Source organism: Neolamprologus multifasciatus, chromosome 7, assembly GCF_963576455.1.
Source record: "Neolamprologus multifasciatus chromosome 7, fNeoMul1.2, whole genome shotgun sequence".
Classification (NCBI taxonomy): Eukaryota; Metazoa; Chordata; class Actinopteri; order Cichliformes; family Cichlidae; genus Neolamprologus; species Neolamprologus multifasciatus.
Genome location: NC_140445.1, coordinates 15,572,720 through 15,599,829, shown reverse-complemented (window position 1 = coordinate 15,599,829; position 27,110 = coordinate 15,572,720). Strand labels below are relative to the sequence as shown.

Genomic DNA, 27,110 nt, shown 5'->3' with positions numbered 1-27,110 from the left:
TGCTTATAAGAAAGATGGCATAAGAGCATCTCTGAAGGCACATCACATTGATCCTAGAAGTAAATGGCCAGCAGCAGCAGAAGACCACAATGGACATAATAATTCAACAATGGAAGAACACACACACACACACACACACACACACACACACACACACACACACATAAAATATATATACATATATCCAGTGTTGGGAAGGTTACTTTTAAAATGTATTCCATTACAGAATACAGAATACATGCCCCAAAATGTATTCTGTAACGTATTCCGTTACGTTACTCAATGAGAGTAACGTATTATGAATACTTTGGATTACTTATCATGCTGTTTACAACTACATGAATGTACTATTGCTGTGATTTATTACTGTTACTGAAGGTCCGCGGCTCCGAATCGTAGTAAAGGGACCTCTGGCTAATACGGTGGGTTCTGTGTCGGCTCGTAGCCGAAAAATAGCTTTACTTTGTTGGCTGGGTCAACTTTGCTAGCAGAGACAGAGAGAGGCGTTGAAAGGCTGCTCCAACAGAACTTATTGTTTTTGGAGGAAAACACGAACACGGTGTACAGTCAAGTCTTAATAGCTTACTTACACCTGGGCTCGTCAGGCACTCTTCTTGGCTGCAGTGGTTATTATTATATTTACATGCTTCCAGCTCCCGTTTTTGCTCAATGACAGCTCTTACTTTTCCTTTTTCTCCCTCCCTCGCTCACAGACACATAACGGGTATGGCAGTCCATTCTCCCTGCAGCACGGACTACACTGCCTATGATACTACATTCTTTAGAGCTATACCGGTAGCATTCTGCCTATTAGCTTAGCACAACAACAACAGGCGCTCTCTCACCCAGGAAACACGCAGAGAGAGAGCGGCGCTCTGTAACCATGGCAACCGTAACGCTGCCGCCTGGAACAACAGAACGTAGCTGTCAAACAAAACCCAAACAGTCCTGACCCGCGACAATATGAAACAGGGAAGTACCGCCGTGTAATCCATTTATTTCAACAAAGTAACTGTATTCTAAATACCACCTTTTTAAACGGTAACTGTAACGGAATACAGTTACTCATATTTTGTATTTTAAATACGTAACGGCGGTACATGTATTCCGTTACTCCCCAACACTGCATATATCTGAGTTTGATTGGTTTATCGCAAAAATATTGATTATAGCTGTTTTATATCAAACTGATTCAGGGAAATATGTGACATCACCTTTGCCAAACAACTCCCACCCACTTCAATAAACCAGTAAGAGAAGCACATGACCAATGGCTCTGAATGTGCGGTCAGCATAAAACCCAGTACACGGTGCCAAATTTGATTTAACTTATTCGATTTGACTTGTTCACAGTAAATCAAAGTTTCTGCACTGTCTTTTCCAAATCCAACAAATGCATTTATTAGTTAATTTAGTGTTTGTGGTTTGTTGGATCTTGGTCCCAAATTGACAAATGGCCCAAAACATCAAGAATGTTTCACAGACATTGTTGCAGCGACTGTTTTTCAAAACCTTTTAAGTCTCAGTTTTATGATATGGCACAAAACTAATAATTACTAACTCTTACAGTATTTTTATCGCCCAATATGTAACCTGATTTAAATGTGAGCCTTATTATGACATATTGAGCTGCACAGTAATAACCCAGGAACCCAAACATATACACAAGGATGGTCTGCACCATGAAATAATAAATCACGAACCATCTAATGTAAAAGTCCATACATGTCACATGCAACATATTGTACTGAAGACACATGTACCCTTCTGACAGGAACATCCATATCTTTTGATGGCATGTGTCAGTGTACAAAGGGCTCCACTAGCACGAAACTGTGACTGCTGAATGTCCTTGCATGCCAGCTTCATATGACATTCATTAGGGTTTTACAAAACAGTTTTGTTTTGCTTTCAAGATTGCTTACATCAGCATCTATTCTACTAAATAACATGGTAGCGGTGACATTTCGGCTTAAACAAACGGGGAAATTAAATGAACGGATTAGCTAACCTCGGTGAAATAGAGATATCTTTCCAGACTAATGTTCCCAAGAATCACTTGCTGAAAACTGCTGACTGTTACCATGGCAACAGCAAATTTTGATGGTGGACCTTGTATATCATTGTGTTTTATTGCTGTTGCTTGGAAATGATTCAGAGTGCTCTCAGTCACACAAGCTCTCAGGAATTGGAGACAAAGTGGTACACTGGGGAAACGAGTGCAGCGGGAAGCCGAACAACATAATTTTATAATCTGTCTTTTCATGGAAGCTTTCTGTCTTGTGCACCCAAGCACTGCTTTAAAAAAAAAAGCTCTGGAAATGGGCAAAATATAAATCACATGAGTAGATGAAGAAAACAAAAGGAAAAGGAAATACAATAAACTGACTGTGAGATTGCATGTTTCACTGATGAAAACATCGTACTTCATAAATGTTTAAAAAAAAGGTTGAAAAAAAATGAGATACCCCTTAATCTGTCCTTTCTTTTATTTTATAACTTGTCACATGTTCACTCACCAACAGTGCTGTAGTGTAAAATAAAACAATGATAATCTCTGAGCTGCAGGACTGCTGCAGAATCGAATTATCACTACACGCTCTCTCTTCTCACACCAATGAAGCTCGTGGGGAATATTAATTAAAATGGTGAGAACTGTAGGGCACAGGTTATTCTGAATGGTTGATAAATGATTTACAGCTCATTCAAAGCTGAAATTCGCTTTTAATTTCCAGTAGTACAAATGCCAAGAGAGGCAAGACTACTCTGATGAGTTATCAAGGCCAGGTTTTGCAGTCTAAGGTCACAAACTCACCTAATAATTCAGTCATTAATAGTCATTTTTTGAAAAAGGTCTACATAATCTTGCTTATAGGGGGAAAAAGGCAATGGTACTTTACTGATAGACATCATAGTCAACTGAGAAGGGACAGGATGAACACTGGGGGCAATACCTGGTGAGGTGGTAGAAACGAGGTGAGAATGGTGGGTAGTTTCTGTGTAAGAGGAGAAAAGAGAGCTGGGTGTCAGGATGAAGAAAAATTAGTGCCTGCCAAACCAAAAAAGGAAAGAAGTGTTCGTGCCTGGCTGAAGGCTCAGTTGAAATTTTTTTTTTAAACGGTTGAGATACTTCAGGTGGAACAGTGGTAAGCACTGCTGTCTCACAGCAAAGAAGGTACTGGGTTTGAATCCACCAGCTGGTTGAAAAATCTCTTACACAATGACAGAGCTCACGTGAGCCTTCTTTTGTGTGTGACTAAAAACATTATCAGAGGCTCCATTTTTCCTTTCCTCCAGCAAATATGTAACACATATAACACAATAACGTGCTACCTTAAAATTCCTTACTATTAAACAAACATGGGACTAATCTTGTCATCTGTCAGACTGTATTTATTTATTTATTACATTGCTGATATTTATTTGTACATTTTGTCCATGATTGGTAGAAAAAGATGTGCTACAGATACGTAGTAGTTTATGCTGCATCTTCTTATCCTGTTTACATAGCATAAAGTAAAAGCTTTCACAAAAAAATAAACAGTTTTTAAAGATTACAAAACATATAAATAAAAAGGCCACTTGGGTTGAACTTTTTTTAGAATCATGAACAAAAAGGGTATTTTGACATTTACAGTAAACAACAAGTAATCGTGCACTTCAACATAATCTATAATCCTTATGAATTTAAAATAGTAAACTATGTTGCCATGCATCTATATTCCTGTAAGTTATAGTAATGTACACAGTATGGTGTCAACAACTTTAGTATATTTAATGAAGCCATGCAAAACCTTACTATGGTATCATGGAGATTTTCTGAGGTACAGATCCTTTAAGTACGAAGGGCTGGGTCAAGATTTTGCACTTTGTAATTTTTGTTACTTTTATCCCAGCGCATTTGAGCCCTGTGACTTTACAAATAATATGAGATATAAAAATAGTACAAAATTTCACCTTAGCACTAAGTAAAACCCAATTCCAAAACTGCTGGGATGCCATATAAAAAATAAACAAATAAATAAAAAAGCTATGATTTGCAAATCTCTTAAACCAATAACTTTTCACAATAGTACATAAAAAATAAATCAAATGTTTAAATAAAATGTACTATTTAAATTTTAATTTAAAGGAGCAACATAACTCAAAGAAGTTAGGAATGGGCAACAAGAGGTCAGAAATGTAGAGATACTAAAAAGAAACCGCTGGAAGAACAAAAGGTTAACTGAGAATTTGTCAGTAACACAATTGGGTAAAAAAGTGCAGCTTAGAGATGCAGTTTCTCAGAAGTGAAGATGGGCAGTATCTACAAGATACAAATTATGGAACAATTTCATAATGATATTTATCACTGTGAAGACTTACTCATCATCTACAGTACATAATATAAAATGATTCCTGCAATCTGTAGAAATCTCTGTGCAGAAAGGAACAAGTCTGAAAATCCAATAGTGGATGCCTGTGATTTTCAGGCCCCCGGGCATTGAAAATAGCCACTATTTGGATTTGTTCGGATCTGTTATGGAAATCACTGAATGGGCTCAGGAACACTTCCAGAAATCACTGTGTGTGAACACAATTCACCGTCCCATCCACAAACGCAGGTCAAAGCTCTATCATGCAAAAAAAAGAACCCCTATGTGAACATGATCCAGAATTGCAGCTGTCTTCTCTGATCAAAGCTCATTCTAAGAGAACTGAGGCAAAGTAGAAAGCTGTTCTGTGGTCAGATTTTTTGGAAAACATAAATGCTGCATCCTCCAGACTAAAGATCAGAAGGATCGTCTGGTTTGTTATCAGCATGCAGCTCAAAAACTTGAATCTCTGATGGTTTTTGACATTAGTATCTATGAAACGGCAGCTGGCACTTCTGAAAAGGCACCATCAGTGCTGAAAGGTATGTACAGGTTTTAGAGGAAAATATGTAATGTCTTTGCTACTGATATAATCTTAGCATAATTCATATGCTGAGACAATGCTACTCCATCTATAGCAGCAGCATGGCTTCATAGAAGAGTTTGGATGCTGAAACAAAAAGTACAACAAAGACAACACACAACCGTTGAGCAGTTACAATCGCCTATCAGATAGGAATGAGACAATTCTCCTCTACCAGAGGGTCCAGCAGCTGGTCTCCTCAGTTCCCAGATGTTACAAAGAGATGTTACAGAGTGTTGCTAAAAGAAGAGTGGATGCCCCGCAGTGTTAAACATGGCCTGTGCCAAAGTTTTTAGATATGTTCTGGCCATCAAATTCAAAATAACCTGATTTAAAAATAAGAATAAAAGGTTTGACATGTGTTCTATGTTCCACCTTCAATAAAAACATGGGTTGAAATGATTTGCAAATCATTGCAATCTACTTTTATTTTCATTTAACACAGCATCCCAGCTGAAGTGCATCTTAACTTGGGGACTTTGGATATTTTTTGCATGTTCTCCTTAAATATACACACATGCACTATATTAAATTTACTGAAATACACATTCAGTTGTATGAAATATGAAATTACCAGTGTTATCTTATACACATGTATGCATACCGTGCTACTAGACAATGAAAAGCATTTTGTCAACTGCTCAATTATGACAGATAAATATTCAACTGAATTCTCTTGATAAGATTGAAACTGACAAAGTTATACACAATGTGGGCTTTGATATCGAATCATCTGAAAATAAGTTTCATGTAGCATCAAATCAGAGTTTGGGGGATCCCATCATTCAAAGACGTGTCTATCACTGGAAGAAGAAAGAGACCTGCCACTGTGACGACCAGTTGCCTGATAAGAAACACACAAACACCAAAATGCATACAATGTAAAAAAAGATGCACAAACACATTTATATTGTGTGTTAATGTAAAAATTGACGCACATACCCCTGCGTGTCCTTTGGAGAAGTTGGCATGAGCATAAAGAAGCACTGCAATGTCATTGTGTCCTGCCTCTAATGCGATGGACATGGCTGTGCTTTCATCCTGTTTACGCACAAAATACACCACAAGAGCTTCTGTTGTTTATCGCACAATAACAGACAGAAAATAAAGGAACCTCAGTATAATTAATTACATACCATTTCTATCCCTTTTGTTTTCTCCTGACACACTGAATGTGTCTTCTGTAACAAATGGTTACTCTCTGCTTTTGTAATATAATATCTAAAACAAAGTAAGAGCGCTTCTGCTTCACAGCTTGAGGCCACCGGGCTCACAGAAGCTGCAAAGTAGAGGCAATGACTCACATACACTGTCAGTCAGGGTGGCATCGCACTCCGGCTGTGCCAGCAGTAGTTTAACAATGTCAGCGTGGCCATGCTCGCTTGCACACATCAGCGCCGTGGAGCCCTCATCATCCTGGAGATTGACCTCCGCCCCTTGTGCCAGGAGTGCCTGCACCATGTCCATCCTGCCATGGCTCACAGCGAGCATCAGAGCCGTCTGACCGGCCTGGGCAGCAGAAGGCAGGAGTCAAACACAGGAAGAAACAGGGCAAGTAATACTGAGTCACACATCTCCAAATATAAAGATACAGTCAGTAGACGACTGGGGAAAGGAAAAAAAATGAGCGGGACTGTGAAGCTAGTTCAGTTATTTATTCTTTCTTATATTGATTCACTGAATTTCAACTACACAACACAAATGTAGCCACTGGATGAATATTTTCATCTTTTTGAAAGTTTACATTAAATTTAATTATTTGCAAAATATTCTCAGTCTCTTGGTTTGTTCTCTCTTCTTTCGGACACAGGAAATGTAATCAAACATAAAAGGTTAAACGTGCATTGCAGATTCTAGCTTGTGATTCATGCAGTGAATGGAAGTCGGCTTAGGACTGATCTTTTCGCGTAGGAGTGTGGCCGCTCCTCTGTATCAGCATATCACAGCAGCTGCGCCATCGGTTGCTAAGCCAACAAGCCTCGGACGTAGCATTTCCTCAGAGGTGCATATCCAGTAAAAATGACAAGTTGCAGATCTCAACTTTGTGAGGAATTCTGACGCACATAATCAGGCGTTTGTTTGGCAGTGCTGTAATATCTGCAGGATTTTTTAAGCAGCTAAAGACAAAGGAAAGACTGTTTTCATTGTATTTATATTTATGCAAGCAGTTACATTTATCTGTCTACATAAAATAAACTCCAAAAATTATTAAGAGTAAAATCAGAGACATCTCATAAGGAAAGTTGCTTTAAAATAAAATAGTTGCACACAGTTCCTCCTATGTTTCATCTTCTGACATCACATAGGAGAGTAGGTTGAGTGATGCATTAAATCATTTTGACAATACCCACATTGAATGAAAGCCATGAGAGCTGCAGCAATTTTTTAAAAATTATAAAACTAGTTTGTAAAAAACTTAAACTATAGTGTAATGTGAGAGCCAGCTAACCACTCCTCACCCACAACCTGAGAACATACTGACCTGGCTGGCTTTGCCGTTGACATCTCCTTTAGTGAAGAGCTGCTCAACTACTTTCATGTTGTCTGGATTATCCACAGCAGCAAGTGCAGCCAGCATGATGGGCGTGTAACCTGCTGAATTCTGCTGATTCACGTTGCACACCTCTGTAGTGATTGGCGGTCAAATGGATGGCAGTGGAAAAAACAAGCAAGAGGAAGAAGAATGTATATTATTTTGTACTGATAACAATTCACACTTGTTTTAATCATACAAATGGCAAGTTTTATTTTGTAAGGAAGACCTGTTCCAGATAAGCTTTTGTGGTGAGTGACTAAAAATGACAAAACTGTTATGCAATATAGATTCACAGAAAAAGGCTGGCGCTTAGAGATATATATTCTGAGTGATATACATACACAGAAGCTGTTCAGTCGGGCACTCAGTGCAAATATCAAACTGTCCTGACAAACTAAATAATTAAGTGACTGTCCAGAATAGTGTTTCTGCCTTTCGATCCCTTTATACTCATTCACAGCTGGAAAAATGGTTGAAACAAGCCATTATGATATTCAAAAGGCAATCACCAGCACATAATTTCTTATTTAAAAAAAAATCGTATTTTCCAAGCTTTTCCAAAAAAAAACCCCGTCTCATTTATCAGCTACCCAGTAGTCAAAACTGTAATCTATTGCCCATGCTGGTTTAAGAAATCAGGGTCTTCTTTTTTATCAATATTTTCCAGTTTTTGACAGGAGCACTTTGTATCTTACCACACACAGAATTCACTTGCTGCTGATATTTTTGCCACCTAGTGGCTATTAGAAAGAATACCAAGATGTTCATATGATATGACAAAACCAGATTATACATGGGCTTCTGGGCGGTACAGCTGAATTACACAAGACGTTTCCGCCCTAAAAAACTGTGAACTTGCTTGTTTCTCTGATTTGCTGGGGGATTCAAATTAAAAGGACAACTCTTGCAGCATTTTGTAGAAGTTAAAAAAAGCCCTGGCAGCATAATTTGTCTGTAATCTTGTTTTAAGCATGTCCAGACTGCAAAGAAATAAACTTAATTCTCGTGACATAGAGGGACAGAGAAAAAAATATGTACTTAGGGTGGTGTGGTGATGTACCTGGATTAAGCAATTTCTTCACAATGCCAAAGTTCGAGTGAGAAACACTGTAGTGTAGAGCTGTGTTTCCATTGCCGTCAGCCATATTAACTATGTACTGCAATACTGAAGGTGAAATGGCCTGAAACGTAGATAAGTAGTCCTCTACAGTTTCAGGAGATGCTGACTTGTGGCTGGACACAGAGAACCACTCTTGCTGGAGTGTGTGCAGACAGTCCTGCTGCAAGAGGAAAAAAGGATGCATTATATATGCAAAAACAGCACTTCTTTTTTTAAACATATACTTCTTGCCATAAATTAGTTTAGTAGAGCAATCAGGACTGAATAGACACAATCCTCCCATAATTACAGGGATGTGAATGAAAGAAGACAGACAAACAGCATAAAGCAACAATTCTATAAAAGACATCATAAAAGAAGAGGGATCTGTCATTATTTCAAACATAAAAAGGCATGTCGAGAGTTCTTGTTATTCTTTTTAGTGTTTCAGCTTTCACAATGGAAGCTGTCAAGAGTTACCTTGCTGATATACTTCCTTTGAATTCCACTTCTTCTTACCTATTTTGCATTTTACTGTGAAAGTGAGTAGTCCATTTCACTTAGAAAGAAAAACATTCTCAAGTTGAAGCAAATGATATGGCTAAAAATTCTTCTACTGAGGAATTCTTTTCATATCCAATGGCAAGGGTACTTCTTTAGAAACGACTTACTTTCAACCACCATGGCCCAGCATCTCTCCACACCCATGCTAATCAAAACACGTACAGACAAACAAGGCCCGTGGTGACTTTCAGTGGCTCTCATACTGAATATAGTAAAACAAAACATACCATTTCCCTGTTGGATAAAGCTGTGTCATCACTCAGGTGCGTCTTTAAGGCTTGACAAGCAAAAAACATCCGTTCGCTCATCCTACGCCTGAAAATAACCAAATTCTATTGGTTACTAGATGTCAGTTCAGATTTGAAAGGACTCCCACAGTAATGCAGACTGCTGTTGTGAAGCTTTTTATTGTTGCAGTTTTATTGGCTTTGAACCCTTTTAGACTTCTCCCAGATTACCTCTGCTGTGTATACACTCTCGCAGCTCCTTTTGATCCCTTGTTGTCATTTTCCTTTCGTGATTGGGCAACATCTTGAGGAGATTCCCTAAATGTTCTTTTTATTTTTCTGTCTACATCATCATGCTCATAATTCGACACTGGGTCCAGCCTAATGACAATAAAACAAGAGCTTAATATCTATGAACATACCACATCCATCATTTCAGAAATAAAACATTTGTTTAGACATTAGACACTTACCCTGTAGTCACACCCAAAAACTTCATGCTCTGCCTGTTGCTACTACAGCACTGGTTACCATTCTGTTTCTTTATTACTTTCCTTGGCTTACCAGCATTATCTGACCTGTCTAGAAATGAGCACAAAGCACTTTTATTCTTAACACAAATCACACAGTATGTTGCATTAAATGCATGTATAGCAAAACAGTTACAAGGCTAGCTAGGTCACATTCAGAGTATATGAAAACACACGATTCTTTATGTATTCGTTCACATCTAAAAGCCTCGGTGGACAAGAGAAAGCATTCTTTTGCACCAGCTCCTCCCACAAAGCAGTTCAATTTTAGATCTTAAGCCACAAAGTGCTATGTGGCACACAACGTCTTCCAAAACCAAATATCATTCCACACATCGCAAATGCATCCCTCAAAAAGGCCACTTCCCCTGAACCTAGTTTAAGTTTAAACTGGGCGCCGGGAGTGGCTTCAAAATAAAATATTTTTATACTAAAAGATTTTTAAATTTCCTTCACTGAGACAAAATTCCTACTAACTGGATATTTACTAAATATCTCATCAAAAAAAGGATTTGGATTTATAACTAAACATAAATAAATAAAAATATTACCTTGTAAACCAGAGGACGTCTGCTGTTCTATCATTTTAATCATTCTTTTCACCTCTGAATCATTACTGCTCTGCTGACACAGTCCTGCATTTGCTTTGTCACACTTAGAGGAGACAAGTGAAAGTTGAGACTGGGACTGAGAGTCTTTGTTTTCTGCATGAAAGTAAGATAATAGTAGACAGAAACGTATAAACATAACATTGCAGATTTGAAAAAAAATTGTTAATTGCATCACCTACTTTGTGTAGATAAAGGTTTTTTTTTAATGTGTAAAAATCTGGAGCTATGTCATTCTATACAAATGACCGCAAACTGTTCAACCTATTCAGAATGTATAGTAATTAATTACCAGGAAATTTGGTATCAGCTTTGCAAATGTTTTATGAAGAATCAATGTTTTTGGTTTGCTGTGTTACCTGCTGGATGAGAACTGAACATGTGGATGTCTGTCCCTCCTTGTGCCATAGGTTTTCTATTGCAGGAGCTGGGATCTCCTTGGCCACTGTTATGATCAGGACAGTCCTCTGTGAGCAGGTCCCCATGCTCCATGCTGAGGAGCCTCTGCAACTTCTCGATGTAATGGTTCAGCTCATGGTCCCACTGTAACTGTGCAGATTTCTGAAAATTCTGTCCAGGTGTCCTGGATGAAACTGAAAAATCCCTTATCCGCCCTTCCCCTACACCAACACTCTTTGTTTTGACAGGGTCAGGTAAATGTGATGGTCCGGATGCCATATTTCGAGTTTTCAGTCCAACTAGGAAATTCTCATTAATGTCTGTGAATCCAACTCCAGTGTCTCGAGTTACCCTGGTGACCGCTTCTGGTGTTTGCTTTGAAATACTTTCTACTGCATTTGCAGTTCCTACACCGATTGTTCGGGTCTCTGTGGTGCATCTGACGTCTCGGACCCTATTTCCTACAGATACTGTCCTAGTTGAAGTGTGAGTGGTGTTGGTGTGCTTGTCTTGGGTGCTGAGGAGCGTATTCGTGCTGGAGTCAGTGCTGAAGGCGTGCTTGGTGTTGGTAAAGCGAGACACTGAACTACATACAGTGTTGGTACGCTGCGATGCTGTTTGGGGTGATACCATGATTCCAAGCTCAACTCCTCTGACTCGATCTGTAGTCATACACTGTGAAACTGCTTCCTTTGCCTTGCAAATGGTCACATCGACAGAACAATCCCCACAAGCCACTGAACAATACTCTTTCTTGGACCTCAGATTTGCCAGTGGCACCTCTGTGTTGCTTTCTGCATCACATACCCTTATCTCTGTCCCAACTCCTTGTGTGTTTGTAAAAACATGCATTTCCACAGCCTTGTCGCTGGTCTCCACTCGCTCCCTGACCTCCCAGAGGCTCATGGGTACATCCAGTCCTGTGCAAATACTCCTCATCATAGGTGCACAGGATACTCCTACAGTTTTTACCTCCTTTTCCTCGCCTGTGGAAGCATCTCTGAGCTGTGTGTGATTACCCACTCCCTGGCTTTTGGTGTGTGGCCTTGCATGTGAGCCTATGCTGACAGTGGACGGTCTGGCACAGCAGGCCTTGTCAACCCGGTTCCTGGCTCCTGCAGTCTGAAGTTCCAGTTTCAGGCGAATCAACTCTGTCTCCAGAGCTGATTCTTTCAACTCTATTTCTAATTGACAAATTCTCTCCTTTAAGGCACTGTTTATTAATTCTTGGGCATCAAGCTCTGCCTCCTGTTCTGTGTAAATTCCCAGACTGACTTCAGATACTTCTGTTGCAATGGACCTCATCTCTACCTGCTCAGTGTATGCATATTTGTTTTCTTTTGGTGGCTTAGACGAGATGATATCCATATCGTTGTCAGTTCCCACAGCAACTGACTTAAATGTTTTGTCATGAAGAGGGTTACATTTTTCATGCAATGTTCCCAACTGTCCCACTTTGATGGACCTTTCCAGTTCTTGCATGTCTTTGGTCAATTGCCCAACCTCCTTTAGATCTGTGCAGCTACTTTTAACTTCAAGATCTTTTTTGGTATTTCTGTTGATCTCAGTTTCAGACCCTTCAATGGTATACGGGCTGTTCCAGGTTACATCATTGACGTTCTCTCTCTCAATCAAGTCCTTGAGCTGACAGCTAAGTTGCCTCTTTTCCTCCTGAAGGACTGAGATCTTTACCTGGAGGATTGGGATGATTTTAACTTGCTCCTCTAACTCTTTCAGTCTTTGTAGCGCAACCACCATTTGGTCACGGACATGTTGCAGGTGCATGGGGCCAAGACTGGTAACTGGAGTTGTTCTACCTGAGCTCTGTGGACTTACTCTCAGACAGCCTGTGCTGCCTCTACTGCCCAGGGATGAGCCGAGGTGGACCTCGGGTCCAGTGCCAGTAGGCTTATTGCCATTATTGTTCTGATTATATGCACCCAGGCCAGTGAAAGGTGAGAGTGACCCAGGGGAGCCCACACCTCCGAAGCTGGCCAGTCGTCGACGGGGATAGGGCTGGGGTGGAGACTGTCTTGTCACCTCCTGATTCAAGGGTTTGTGGGTCTCCAGAAAGGCCCTCTCCATCACAGGGCTTTGACTTTGGAAGAGAGATCGTGCAGCTGGTTGAGGCTTTGGCTCAGTTAGTATCTGAGAGGTTCCCAGACTTTCATTTCTTTTATTATTATCCAACAAGGAACCATGTGGTGGAGGAAGAGGTGGTCTACCTCGAGCTGCAGAGGACATGCCCAGTAGTTTTGAATCATCACCACTAGATGTTGACAAGGACTCTGCAGAATACCACTGACTAGATGAAATGCCACTCTGCGTTTTGTCCACATTACTGCCGGCCACCCTGGGCCTCCTTTTTAGGCTTAGTCGCTTAATGGTGGCGGCGTCTCAGAAACTGTCCACACGCTGGATGCAGTCCACTTCAGACTGATAACTGTAATCAATTTCAAGGTGGTTAGGGAACCAGTGCTTTGGCCTGTTAAATAGTTGGACAGCTGTACTTTAATCTTCCTCCCTGAAAAGAGTAGTCAAAGAAGCAAAAGAATAAAAATAAAACAGCAAAAATCCAGACCAAACATTATGCAGAAAGGTGGAAAATCTTTAAAAGAAAATACAATAAATAAATCTTACAGAAAATAATAAGTTGTTATAAATTTAAGTTTTAAATAACATTTAATCATCATGAATCATCATGAATACACAGTAAAATCTTGAAGGCTTTAGGCTATATACTCTTCCCTTTTCTTTCCTTACCTTAGTATGTGTTGATCAGTGACCATTTCTCTGAGTCTCAAGCCTTCCTTCACTTCAAAATGTTTCTGACTCTAATCTCTCTGAGCCTGTCCCACAAGGGGAGGAGGGAGAGAGGAGTGTCTACCAATCCTGCAGACACTTTTTTCAGTAGTTACTTCTCTCCCAATGGTATGTCTCTCTCTACATAGACTGAGCCCACTCTATAATTACTCTGCAACTCTCCCTGTAAATGCCCAACCATTCTCTTGGCAGGACTTCTCAACCACAAACATATTCCAAGTATTTTAGCCACTGAATATAAAAGCAACGAAAATACCTAGGACAACACAATTCTAACCTATAACTATATTTAAATAGTAAATGTTAAATGCATTAAGCTGGAATTGCAATAAATTCCATCATACAACCCCAATTATCAAAAAGTACATTTCATACATTACTTCCAGAAGCATGTACAAATTACAAACATTTTTGTGACTCTATAGCATTTAGGTTAGTGGTAATTATATCAGTTATCATTACCTGACATATTCCTCAGGACTTAAAAACCTTGAACGTGTTTCAGAATATCTCAATAATGATTTAATTCCTTTTTCATTCAATCTAAACTTTGAATAAGTCTGCAAATAAAAGAAAAACACATCAAATTAACTTTGAACCTTGGTGTTGCTGTCTCATTCGTATGAGCTCCTTCTCTCTCTCATCCCAGGTCTGACAGTCGATAACAGCTAACATTACAGTGCTTGCATAAAGGAAATGCAATACTGAGACATTATAGTTATTTCTGCACAACTACAGGAGGATGGGGCTTAGCCTCAACACACTGTCATTGCAATGCTATCCCCTATCACATTTTCATTGATAAGCACCTTTCTGTTCTCAGCATGCTGGTGTTTTGAGAAGGCTTCCTCTCTTGTTCTCCCTTCATAGAAAGTCAGTTTAAAGAATTACTGAAATCTATATCTAATATATATATATATATATAATACAACAATCTACTCTAATATAATCTAATCTGATATAGCATTTATAATTAACATGCATAAAATAATGACTTATGTGAGGAGCAAGCCAAATGGAGTTGGATAAGGAGGATTTAACAACTTGATATCTTTTTTGTAAGCTGTCTGCATTTTTCTACATTTTTTATAACTTGATACCCCGAAAGAGTCAAAACTAATGTGAAGCCCAGCAAATGTGTAAGTAAATTGGTGTGTATAAAGTCAATCCAAACTACACATCAAAAACACAGACAAGTTGCTATTTGCATACTAGTGAGACATAAACAATCTGAAAAATACTGTTTATTTTGCAGAACCAATGAAAATGGTATTACTATGAAATAAATTACAGTTTTCTCTGGCTGGAGTTAAGGTTGACTAATCATCTGCTGATTCAAGTGTTTGTGGGCCTCTGTAACAGCCAGTTCCATCACAGGGCTTTATCTCTACAGCTGGTTCATCTGACTTGACTCATCTGTGGCTACTCTGAGGTTGCTGGACTTCTCAGTCTTTTAGTGTTATCCAATGAGAAGCCACGTGGTAGAGGAAGATCCACCTCTAGCTGTAGAATGAAGGGATCGTCATAACTGGTTGTGGCACCCTTGGCAGCAGGAACTGCAATCAAGCATTTGTGATAAGTGGCAATGACTCTTTCACATGACTGTGGAGGAATGTGGAGGGATTCTGGCCTACTCTTCCATGCAGAGTTGTTTAAATTCTGTCACACTAGAGTTTTTTTTTTTGTTTGTTTTTTTTACCATGAACATCCCATTAAAGCATCTCAATTGGATTTAAGTCCAGACTTTGACTAGTCCTGCTGCATAACCTCAGTGTGCATCAGCATCATGGCACAAATCGATGATGGGCGGACATTCTCCTTCAGGATTTTGTGGTAGAGAGCAGAATTCATGGCCCCAGATCATCACACTACCACCACCATGTCTGACTGCTGGTATGATGTTCTTTTCATGAAATGCTGTATTATTTTTACAAAATATGTAACAGGAGACAACCCTTCCAAAAAGTTCAGCTTTTGTCTCATCAGTCCACCGAATACTTTCTCAAAAGTCTTGCAAAAAAATTTGAGAAATGTGATATGAACCTTTGTGTTCCTTTTAGTCAGCAGTGGATTTCTCCTTGGACCTCTCCCATAGAAACCCTTTTTACCCAGACTCTTTCCTATTGTTGACTCATGAACGCTTACCTTAAGTAAGGGAAGTGAGGCGTGCAGTTTTAGGTTCTTTTGTGACCTCCAGGTTGAGTCGTCATTGCAGTTTTGGAGTAATTTTGGTAGCCCTGCCACTCCTGCCAAGGTTCACCACTGTTGAAAATTTTCTCTATTTTTGGATAATGGCTCTCATTGTGGTTTGCTGGAGTCCCACGGCATTAGAAATGGCTTTATAACCCTTGCCCAATTGATAGATATCAATGACTCTGCTTCTCATCTATTCTTGTTCCTTTAAATTGTAGCATGATGTGTGGATTTTTAAGATCCTTTGGCATATTTCATTTTTTCAGACAGATTCTAATTAAGTCACTTCCTGATTCAACAGGTCTGACAGTAATCAGGCCTGGGTGAGGCTAGTGTTATCCAAAAAATGTTATCAATCACAGTTAACTCGTGATTTAACAGCAGGGCCAATTACTTTTTCACACAGGAGCAGGTAGGTTTGGATAGGGGACTGCAGACACCAGCAAAAAGGAAAAGCCCTACAAACTAGAGATGGCACGATACCACTTTTTAAATGTCCGATACCGATTCCAATATCATAAATTTGGATATCTGCCGATACCGGTATGAATCCGATATAGCGTATTTTGTAATCAATAAAACAGTTTTTTATAAATATCTTGCTGCATTTTGTATAAGTTCATACTCAAGTTTTAAAAAACAAGAGACTGAAGCTATTCTGTTATACCTATATGCACAAAATACACTCCACCCAAAACATTTTATAGTTCAGCACTGATCAATCTAATAAATTTAAACCTACACCATCCTGTTCTAGTATTTTAAAGAGTACTTACCTACCTAACTTATAGGGTTGCCAACTCCCAGCAAAAATATTAGGGAACCACCCCCCGCCCTTAATCGATGTAATCAACTTTAATTTAAAAGTGTAAAACAAATGCACAGAAATCAATTATTTTTCTACAGTAATTAAATAGATTCAATATCTTTCTTCAGCAGAATTACAGACTGCACAGATGGTACTTTCCCAAAGGAAAAAGTACTATAGCTTACTAGGGTGTATATTAGACTTATTAGTTACTATATACAATAATGGATTCTATACATTTACACTATAGATAAAATTGAATTGAATTGAATACATTTAATTAGATGACCACTTTTTTTTGTAAGATTCAGATAATTATTTATTCAAAGTTTTTAAATGACATAACAAAGAAAAATATTTCTTTGTGCCCCCCTTTCCCTGTTATTGTCCAACCTGGCCCCCGACAAAACTTTGCTATACCTGCCCCTGCACAGTTACCAGCCCTCAGCTACGTAGAAAAAAGATCCTGGTGTTATTTGTCTCTCAGAAACAGTTCATAACTTCCCTTCAACTCATTCATGTCACCTAAAAGGTAAACCTGTTTCTCTATCACCAGTTCAGCTCTGATGATTCAGTAAGGACATCTCCTGGTTTCATCTTCATGTTTCCCTCTCACCACATATCCAAACGGATACCATGACCAGCAGCTTTTACGGCTGTGGCTCCAGCAAACATCAGCTGATACTAGAAAGTAATATTAAATAAATTCTAACAACAGCTTATCACGCTTAAACGTGCTGCTGTTGTTTATCCGCTGGTCTCCTCTTGCTAGCGCAAAGTGGGCCAAAAACAAAGACGAGAGATGGGACTTGCGGCAGAAAAGCCGATCAGCTGATCAGTGATCAGTGATCAGTTTCATGTTTGAAGTCATAACAGGAGAGGAAGGGGAGAGAATGAGCGAAGTAGATGCAACTGCGCAGCAAAGACAGAATAACTCCAGCTTTGTGTCTATTTTTTAATTCTAACTGAAGTACGGGACAAATTGCTTCCTTTTCGCCTCAATATGGAACTCAGATGGCCAGTCCAGCTGTGGCTCAATGAATCAGTTGTTAAGCTTAACATGGAAATACTATGCAAACATTCAGGGATGAACTTACACACTTGCTTTACTTCTCTGGGATACTTCTCTGATTTTGTGATACTTCGGATCGGATTACATTTTTTATTTCTCTCCGATATCCGATCCAGTAATTTAGGTCAGTATAGGACCGATACCGATACATAATATCGGATCAGTCCATCTCTACTACAAACGCACACAAAATACAGAAAACAGAACATGAAGGATTGCATCGTCACACTTCAAAGAAGCAGCGGTTTATCAGTGATTTGAGGGAGCAAAGTAATGTGTGCTTTAATTGCATGAGTCACATAGTACTGTAGTTACATTTCTGCTATTAGCTATTTACAAAGCTCATCACTTCCACAGCTGTTTCCCAAAAAATATGTCCGTTTTGTTTCACTGTTTTTTGTTGTTTGTTTGTTTTTTAGCTTTTGTGGCATTTTCCCTTGTGTTTTATAGAAATTCCGTTGGGTTTTGTGCCTTTTTACAGCATTTTTCCATTTGCTGGTGTTTTCTTCAATTACAGTGCGTTTGACCTCTCAGGGCCACCATACAAATTTCACTGACAAAAGTGCCAAGCGATTATTAATAAAGGGTAAAACTTTGTATGACAAATATACAACTAATATTAATATTTGAACTTTTTATAAATTGACAGATAACTGCAGCCCTTCCTCCTTCCTTACTTCAAATTGAACGTTTTATTCCGTCGTGTTATAAAAAAGTTAGCCTCTGTTTGCTTAACATGAGAAGAAATAAATCACCTGTGCATTCGGAGAAGAGGTGGACATATACAACATGCTCGTGTGATGCAAAGTTAAATATTATGAATATTATTAACAGCTTACCTTATCAGTTGGCACGTGTTTTTTTTAAACGTGTATTTTAGACGCTAACAAGACCGCTTTCCCCCCTTTTCTCCTTTCTCATTATTTTTTCGATATTAGACGAACTTTTCCTCTGCATCTGTGAGATGCATACCGCGCATGCGCGCAGAGCTGTCGACGCGCACAGCAGATGCTCATGGGAATCAGTCATTAAAATATTGATGAGGCGCTTTCTTCTGTTGACTTGATTACACAGCATAAACACCACATCATTTCGGTCTCAGAATCTGGTTTCAGGGGTAGTAATTACCGAACCAATTACCTGAGTTATTATTTTTTTCCAGTGACATAACCGGGAGATAAAGTTAAACAGTCATCTTTATGTAGTTTCCATATATTTAACTGTAGGCTTAGGATAATGGCACCTGCTAAAAATAAGTCACTCTTACATCCTGCAGGGTGGTGCTGTTTGTAGAGCTGTTTTAATAGTGCTGAAAGTTTAATCGATTCGGAGCACCAGAGAGCTCTTAAGGAATCTTTTACCAGACATTCCGCATTTTCAAGCTGAACTGCGACATCATGTGGACATAGTGCAGCAATACATCCTGCACTCTAATACACTTTGAGTCCAAAGTTGTTCCTGCGGCGTTTTTGAGGTATTCCCACGCGAAATATATTCCCCAAATGGATTAACTGACTGATGCTTACGGACAAGGTGTCTAGCGCCTGCTGCATAGTTTTCTCACACGCTAGCCTTAAAAAGTCTCTCTGAAACCTCTTGTTTTTTTTGTGTTTGCTTTTTTTTAATCATTTATTGACTTGAAAGCATGCTTGCAGCATGTTACTACCCACCTCACATTACATTACACTGGAGGTTTTTATCCTACCTGCTATCTTTTAAGTCCAAAGTTTAACTTTGGTTTGTGAAACAGCTCTCTAACTCGTTTTGTGTAAGCTTAACTCAAGCAGCATCATTGATCGTGTGGAGTCCTTTAACATTTTTAAAAAGTTTGATGATTTCACAGACAGAGACTACCATAACCTAATTATCTGCATGCAGAGACACACTGACACACTCCACCAGTTCATGTGAATAAACGTGACTGTTTATTTTCTCGTACATAGTTGTATTAACCCATGGAAAATTAACACAGAACATAAAGTCAGGTAAGATTGCCTCGTACAATGAGTCCTATCATTTGAACTTTGCACCTCTTCAGGATCACGCAGGGAAAACATGTTTACATGCTTGAAAGTGCTGAGTTCGTTGGTCCGGTGTAAGGTGTTCACCAGATTTTCTATAATGATCTGAAGGTTTCTGAGTAACAGAAGTCTGTTAAATCTCACAAACTGACAAGGGCAAAACTACAGACAATACATGGTTGGTTTAAAAGAGCATCTGTAAATGAAATGAGCTTGGTGCTGAAAAGCTTGTTTCTATTAAAAGATCTGAGTGCAGTTACATACTTCAGTGAAATGAATGCAGTTAAACAAAATCAAGTTCCACTGAGGCTGAAATCCACTTTAAAATATTGAGTTGTGCATACTGATAAAAAAAAAACTTGTCAGGGATTAAATCACTGAGTTAAGACTGATTTAATCTGGTTACTTTAAAACTAAAATGTTCACTATCTTTGAACTTTGCTCTTCAAGCCCACAGTCACAGAAGTGATCCAACCAGCATCAGAAAGGACACTTGTGATTGGTTAGAAGAGTTGCACACCCCGGTCCCTACCCCTATCTACAGTCCACCCTTTTTAAACTTCGGTGAAACACTTACCTGTTTCACTCAGGGCATTAGGTCTCAGTCCCACGCCTGACAGCAAGATGTCTGACAAAGGAGCTTTTGATACCAATGTGCAGACCCTCACCAGGTTTGTTCTGGAGGAAGGCAGAAAGGCCCAAGGAACAGGCGAACTGACAAACCTGCTCAACTCCATCTGCACAGCTGTCAAAGCCATTTCCACTGCTGTCAGAAAGGCTGGGATTGCTAACCTGTGAGTACTACATTCTTTTTTTTATTCAGACTCTGAAAGGTAGCAAAAAACACCCAGATGCTTCTGAATATTCAGGAAGTTTTCACCGTTTAGCCCTGCAACCAGTGGTTATTTATTTTTCTTACTGAATATACTGTACAGTTTAATTATCTTCTGATATTTGGCTTTAGTGTAGCTACATGCACTGCAGCATGCAATCCAATAAAGCAGTTTTAACTTAACCCCAGGCCAAAGGTAAACCTTGCACACAGTGTGCACAAATTCACCTGGGGCAGAGGACAAGCAGATAATAGATTATAATAGAATATTGTTGTCATATTTATTTTATTGAGTTCTTAAATAGCTTCAGAGTGAATAGTTTGTATTTGTGCTTTGAAGATATGGCATTGCTGGGAGCACCAACGTGACAGGGGACCAGGTAAAGAAGCTGGATGTCCTGTCCAATGACCTAGTCATCAACATGATCAAGTCTTCCTTCACCTCCTGTGTGCTGGTCTCAGAAGAAGATGAGAAAGCCATCATTGTGGAACCGGACAACAGCGTATGTGGACTCACACCTATAGATGTGTCTTTATGTCTGAATAGGTCTAATATGTGTTCTTTTACTTTGAGAATAAAAAAAAATCCTCTTCTCACCTGACAGGGAAAATACATCGTTTGCTTTGATCCACTCGATGGCTCCTCCAACATCGACTGTCTTGTCTCCATAGGAACAATATTCGCCATCTACAAAAAGGTCAGTGATGCTGGTAGTGCATGCAGATTCCAAGCACATCGGCTTGTTGTTGTTCAACACTGTAGAGCGGTGTCCCGATCAGCCCTGAGTGAACTAACAACAATTCGAATGACATTTATCTTTGCAGAGAAATAATTGGTCGCCAGAGAATTAAATGTACTCAGTATGCTGACATACCATAAACATAACAGCCAATTCAGTACCAGATCAACACACATTGCTGTCCCAGGGTTAACTGAGAACTAAATAACAAGAGGGCATATGTTTATACCGCTGCCAGTAAGGTGTCCTTGTCCTTACCTGTCCTAGCAATATGTGATAGTCTGTGGTTCCAATAATAACTTTAAAGTTTTTGATATCCTTCCACATAGACCACAGATGGGGAGCCATCTGAGCAGGATGCTCTGCAGCCAGGAAGAAACATTGTAGCAGCTGGTTATGCCCTGTACGGCAGTGCCACCATGATGGTCTTGTCCACTGGTCAGGGAGTCAACTGCTTCATGCTCGACCCTGTAAGTTAATAGATGTCGTCAAAACTGTCACCTTTTTTTTTGGGGGGGGGGGGGGGGGGGGGTGTAATAATATCATTGATGTGGATTTTTCTCTGCATTTTTTTCTCTGTTCTCCAGGCAATTGGCGAGTTCATCTTGGTGGACCAAGGTGTGAAGATAAAGAAAAAGGGAAAAATCTACAGTCTGAATGAAGGATATGCACAGCACTTCTATCCAGATGTGACCGAGTACCTACAAAAGAAGAAATTCCCAGAGGTAAATCCAATCAAATAAATAAATGAGAATCCTAATGTGGAATTGACCACCATAAAGGTCAATCTCTAATGCTGCATTGAGGAGTAATATGAAGTTAATCTAAGCATAAATTCTACATTTATTTGTTTTCAGGATGGCTCTGCCCCATATGGCAGTCGATATATTGGCTCAATGGTGGCAGATGTTCATCGTACTTTGGTGTACGGAGGAATCTTTTTATATCCCGCTAATGTCAAGAGCCCCAAGGGCAAGGTGAGGAAGTGGAGCTTCTAGAAATGGTCATTTAAAAAATAAAAGAGAAAGATTTTCTGATACCTCATATTCTTATCATGTCACTACTGTTTTGTTTTGCTTTTCAGCTGAGGCTGCTTTATGAATGCAACCCCATGGCCTTCATCATAGAGCAGGCAGGAGGCATGGCCACTACTGGAGCCATGAACGTTTTAGACATCAAGCCCACGAGTATCCACCAGAGAGTACCCGTGGTCCTGGGATCCCCTGATGATGTGCAGGAATACATTGCCATCTACAAAAAGCACAACAAATGAGGTACTTGTGTGATTTTGCTTTGTGTACTCATGAAAGGATGTAACATGTAGGACAATAACTACATTTTTTTCAATTTCCCCAAATTTAGCAGGTCAAATGTGGTGGTGAGCAGCCTAAATCAGCAATGACAACACAGTCCAGAGGCTCAGTCAGCACATTCACTGCATTTTTCTCGGTCGCTCTGTTGCACTGATGAAGAAACCAGGGGCTTCAGTGGATCTATGAACTCGTACTGTGCTGATTCTGTCCTGTTAAAGGGTGTTATTTGTGGAGCATTACCCTGTATTTTTTAAATAAAAACAAAATGTTTTCCACGTTCTTCTTACTGAGGTTCCAAAGTCCAGTATGTGCATATGTGTTGTTAGGTATGTCTTCATGTAAAAACAACATTTTTTCCTATAGGGACAAAGGTCACATTTCAGATCTGAAAGAGAAAGAACTGCTGAATCCCACACACAGCCTCAAGCATGATAACGTTACCAGTTTACTGAACAAGCCCAATATTCTGGAGTGGACACTTACACATATTTACATGAGAAAGAAGTCCAGTACATCAAGATTTTTGCTCAAAAATGTGCTCAGTGATGGTAGCATGGGCAGAGCATGCTCTTTTTCACGCTCTCCACCCAGGTTTGCGTAACCATGCTAGGAATGCAAGCAGTCTGCTTCTTTATGAGCTCTGACTTTTCCTGAATTTGAGCAGCTTGTGTCATTTATACATAAAAACAATGGTTTCCTTTGACACCACTGCTAAAAATGCTAAGCAATCAACCCATTTCATTACATCTTAATTCTAACTAATGGAACTTTAAAACTGAAGTCCAGACTTTCCAGGAAAAGGAAAATTATCCAATTACTTCCCAGCTGTCTAAATACCTATAAATCAGTGAGGAGAGGAGTTGATCAAATGTTTAAACAAACCAAAGCAAAAATACAGACGAGAAATTTAAGATAAATCATTCTGGAAGAGACCACTCCTGTGACGATAGAAATGTTCCATCTTAGGATAAGGGTTATCAGAAGAACTTTCAGTTTAAAAAAAGATTACTTGTGAAGAAAGTTTTTAATGAGGTTTTCTGGACTAATTTGGGATCTTTTTGATGTCACTGATTACTTGCTGCTGGCACCAGGTTGGAGTCCCTTTTAGCTTCAGAACTGCCTTCATTCTTTGTGGCATACATTTATTGTATTGAGATCCAACAGAGCATATTAGACTCTGAAGACCACTTCAGTAGAGTGAACTCACAGTCGTGTTCAAGAAAGCAGATGATTTGAGCTTTCTCACATGTATACTCTTACTGGAACTCAAGTCATTAGAAGATGGGTGCACTTTGTTCATAAAGGAATGGGTATGTTTAGCAACAATACTCATGGAGGCTGTGGTGTTTAAACCTCAGATGATCCTTAAAAATCCTGACCCTTTTTAGCCGAAGGACAAAAAATGGCAACTTCCCAGAAATGCTGTAAAAATATCACACAGTAATATTTTTCCACTTTAAATGACACAGTCATTTTAAAACTACTTCAGCCTGAAATATAAATATCAAATATTAATTATAGTTTGTGGACTCCAGCTGAGGTGGAGCAGCGGCTGCAAATGGACACACCGTGGTCTTTGCAAGTAAGCGTCCCAGAAGGTGCTGCCAGGTCTTCTCTTTTTCATCTGTGCAAAAGTCACACTGCCCTTACATTGGCTGAAGAAAGGGGCTTGCAGCAGCACCCTGCAGATTTGCATTGATTTGTTTTTTGACCTTTAGACACAGTCCAAAATGAGCATCCCTACATAAGCCTGCAGTTCCTCTGTGTCCACATGAGCCTCTAAGTGTTTCCCATGCAGGTTTGCCTTGGCCAGGATTTCATCCATCGGCAGCAGTGCATAGCTGGTGGTTACGTGTGTAGGGCCCAGAATCAAACCTCTGGCTGCTGGGACGTAGCAGAGCGCTGCAGTCTTTGTGGGAGACCAAAATATGCTAATGACCTAAATATAGAGATGGAGAAGTCTATCGTGTCACTGCTTCAACCATCTCCTCTCCACTCCCATCTTCAGATGAGTCAGAGTTGGATTCCAGCTGATCTCTTTCTTCATCTTCACACTCATAGTGCACGATCATTTCCAGAGCCTCCTGTGTGCTGTAGTCTTGCCATCTCCAAAATGAGTGCATGAGTGCACTACTGCTTATTACCAAAATAAAGTCCAATTTTGTTTTGGTTCTTGCTGCTGAGATATCTTTGAAGCTCTGAAAGGTTGTTTTTTAAATTATTGAATTAGTTTATAACACAGACTGTGGCCTTTTAAGAGAAAAGACTCAAAGGTGGATGTTGCACACACACACACACTTGGAATGGAATGTTTGAATGTAAAAAATAGTGCCACCTGGTGGAAAAATCCCAAAAAATTAAATTGAAGGCCAGTATAGTCCAAAATAAAATCTTAACATAAAGAAATGCATTAGTTGATGTCAAAATAAATGTGAGATCAAAAATTGTATTTTGAAATATTTTTGGCCTTAGGATAAAATGTGGCGGTTTTTGCGTAGCTTAGAGATATGCCACAAAAAAATAATACAAAATAACAATATCCTCTGGGAAATATCAGATATATTCATTCAGCACAACCAAAATAGCCTGAAAATAAACAAACAGAATGGCACAAAATATCCCCAGGATCCCTAACCCCCAGGTTAAATGGTGCTCAGTTAGTCCATTATTGTAGGGTCTACCTTACAACTTAAAGCACCTTGAGGCAACCGATGTTGAGACCCAGGTTAGCTGTTTGTCCCGGTTTCCCCTTTTTACGCTGAGCTAAAGTAACTGGCCACTGGCACTGACCTCAAATGAAAACTTCTGTTTTAAAAAGTGAGCTTTAGCAATGAGCGGGGAAGAATTTGACACATTTGAACAGGGGTCCCCTCTTTATGCTAAGCTAAGTTACCTAGCTTCTAGCTCCAGCTAGCAGAGGCACACTTGAGAGCAACAGCAGTCTGTACAGACCCTTCCATTATTCATCCATAATGCTGAGCACGTTTCATTTCTTTCAGCCTTTGTGGTTCTTTGCTAGCTCCTGATGATCTTTGGCAGCAGCTACATGCTGACAGGCTTCAGCAGTGCCAGAAATCTTTGAGCTTTGCCACAGCACTAATGAGCCATAAAGACTCACAGAGAAAAACAAAAAGATCCAGCAGAAAATGCCTCATTCAATCAATCAAGTTTATTTAGAAAAGCAGTCACTGCTGTGTGTAGAACAACAGCAACTACAAAGTCAGCATATACAGGCTGAATTATAGCCTACAGTAGCTTCCATCACGGAAAATAAAAATAAGTATGTCTGGAATACATCTGAATGAACTGAACACTGTCACAACACAATAATAACATGGTTGCGTGCATCGATGGCTGCTGATGTCACTTGGAAATTTACTGTGAAGTCTAAAGCTCCCCTGAGAGCATAATGGAATTATCATTACTTAAATTAAAAAATAAATAATATGTGAGAAAATTGTATGTGACTCATAAAAGCTAACTGTTGTCAACTTAAAGCAGATGTTTGATCAGAAGCTGAAGGCCTGGTGCTTTTGAAGGAGCTCTTTTGTATACAGAATGTAGAATAATTTATGTAGCCCTAGTATGCTGGGTGGAATCCATACTGTCTGCTTTTCTCTGAAATCTAAACCACTTCCTTTTTAATGTGCGTTTGTCAGTGTCAGCATTCAAGGGCCTCGGTGCCCATGAGACCGCCTAACACTTACACATTTCAGGCACTCTTGTTTATTTCAATTTTGTTCAGACTGTGTATGATTATAGGTTACAGAGTCAATATTTAGATTTTGCAGGAAAAGCAAAACTCAGCCTGTTCATTTTCCCCTGGCTACTGTGTGTGTGTGTGTGTGTGTGTGTGTGTGTGTGTGTGTGTGTGCGCGTACTGTTTGTGTTCGCTCATGTATAACACAAGATAACAGTCTTATTTAGTCTGAATGATTGGAGTATGTTTGGAACAAGTATTTAAAATGTGTGAATTACTGTGTTTTAAAGAAATTTGTTTCCCAAAAAATAACTATCAGACAAAAAAAAGTACCACATTAACAGAGGGTTGAAACAGCAATGTTAGCCAGCATGCAAGAAAATTTCAAATAAATCAGGTGTCACTGACATTTCTGATTATATTTTTTTTCCCCCGTTACATTTTGTTTTTGCCTTTTTCCCTCCTTAACCACAGCGGGCCACTAGCAGCCTATGTCCAGACAGGCTCTGTTTATCTTACACTCTGATGAAGAGTGCTATAGTTGAGTGTCTGTGGTGCATCTGCGGTGCTGACAGCTTACTCAATAAAATCAACATCCTTCCCCCTCAATCCCACATCAGTTTTGCTTGTGCCGACAATCACAAAAACAGCAGCTTCTCCAGTTTATGTCCCTGCAGAGTAGCATGACCAGAGTGAAGCAATGATAG

At 39.5% G+C, this 27,110-nt stretch overlaps 2 protein-coding genes across 7 annotated transcripts; one reads left to right on the top strand and one right to left on the bottom strand.

Moving 5' to 3' along the window:
- Positions 1-1,132: 1,132 nt before the first annotated feature.
- Positions 1,133-19,381, bottom strand: LOC146513991 (KN motif and ankyrin repeat domain-containing protein 1-like). Of its 5 annotated transcripts, none has more exons than XM_085167485.1 (11): positions 18,637-19,379; positions 10,862-13,425; positions 10,446-10,598; positions 9,838-9,946; positions 9,596-9,745; positions 9,365-9,452; positions 8,535-8,754; positions 7,421-7,563; positions 6,247-6,447; positions 5,881-5,979; positions 1,133-5,782 (listed from the first exon to the last, which is right to left on the bottom strand). In XM_085167485.1, exons 2-11 carry the CDS (start codon positions 13,143-13,145, stop codon positions 5,720-5,722), a joined length of 3,510 nt encoding a protein of 1,169 aa, XP_085023611.1. In that variant the 5' UTR covers positions 13,146-13,425; positions 18,637-19,379; the 3' UTR covers positions 1,133-5,719. The 5 variants fall into 5 exon arrangements, 4 of the variants coding, with proteins under 4 accessions (XP_085023611.1, XP_085023613.1, XP_085023612.1 ...); XM_085167487.1 differs by lacking the exon at positions 18,637-19,379 and adding an exon at positions 14,187-14,605; XM_085167486.1 differs by lacking the exon at positions 18,637-19,379 and adding an exon at positions 13,665-14,062.
- A 1,002-nt stretch (positions 19,382-20,383) lies between these two features.
- On the top strand, positions 20,384-22,989 carry fbp1b (fructose-1,6-bisphosphatase 1b). Of its 2 annotated transcripts, none has more exons than XM_085167491.1 (8): positions 20,384-20,612; positions 20,991-21,153; positions 21,256-21,348; positions 21,720-21,860; positions 21,978-22,115; positions 22,248-22,367; positions 22,475-22,664; positions 22,756-22,989. In XM_085167491.1, exons 1-7 carry the CDS (start codon positions 20,443-20,445, stop codon positions 22,661-22,663), a joined length of 1,014 nt encoding a protein of 337 aa, XP_085023617.1. In that variant the 5' UTR covers positions 20,384-20,442; the 3' UTR covers position 22,664; positions 22,756-22,989. The 2 variants fall into 2 exon arrangements, with proteins under 2 accessions (XP_085023617.1, XP_085023616.1); XM_085167490.1 differs by having other exon boundaries at positions 20,385-20,612; positions 22,753-22,989.
- The last annotated feature ends 4,121 nt before the right edge of the window (positions 22,990-27,110 follow it).

What these genes read in the sequence shown, in the direction of transcription:
- fbp1b (XM_085167491.1), top strand. Translation starts at nt 20,443, where the DNA reads ATGTCTGACAAAGGAGCTTTTGATACCAATGTGCAGACCCTCACCAGG. An exon ending in TATTCGCCATCTACAAAAAG is followed by an intron (nt 21,349 to 21,719) that starts GTCAGTGATGCT and finishes CCTTCCACATAG; the next exon opens with ACCACAGATGGGGAGCCATC. An exon ending in AAAAGAAGAAATTCCCAGAG is followed by an intron (nt 22,116 to 22,247) that starts GTAAATCCAATC and finishes ATTTGTTTTCAG; the next exon opens with GATGGCTCTGCCCCATATGG.
- LOC146513991 (XM_085167485.1), bottom strand. Translation starts at nt 13,145, where the DNA reads ATGTCCTCTGCAGCTCGAGGTAGACCACCTCTTCCTCCACCACATGGT. An exon ending in AGAGTGTATACACAGCAGAG is followed by an intron (nt 9,453 to 9,595) that starts GTAATCTGGGAG and finishes GGTTATTTTCAG; the next exon opens with GCGTAGGATGAGCGAACGGA. An exon ending in ATGCCACCCTGACTGACAGT is followed by an intron (nt 5,980 to 6,246) that starts GTATGTGAGTCA and finishes GTGCGTAAACAG; the next exon opens with GATGAAAGCACAGCCATGTC.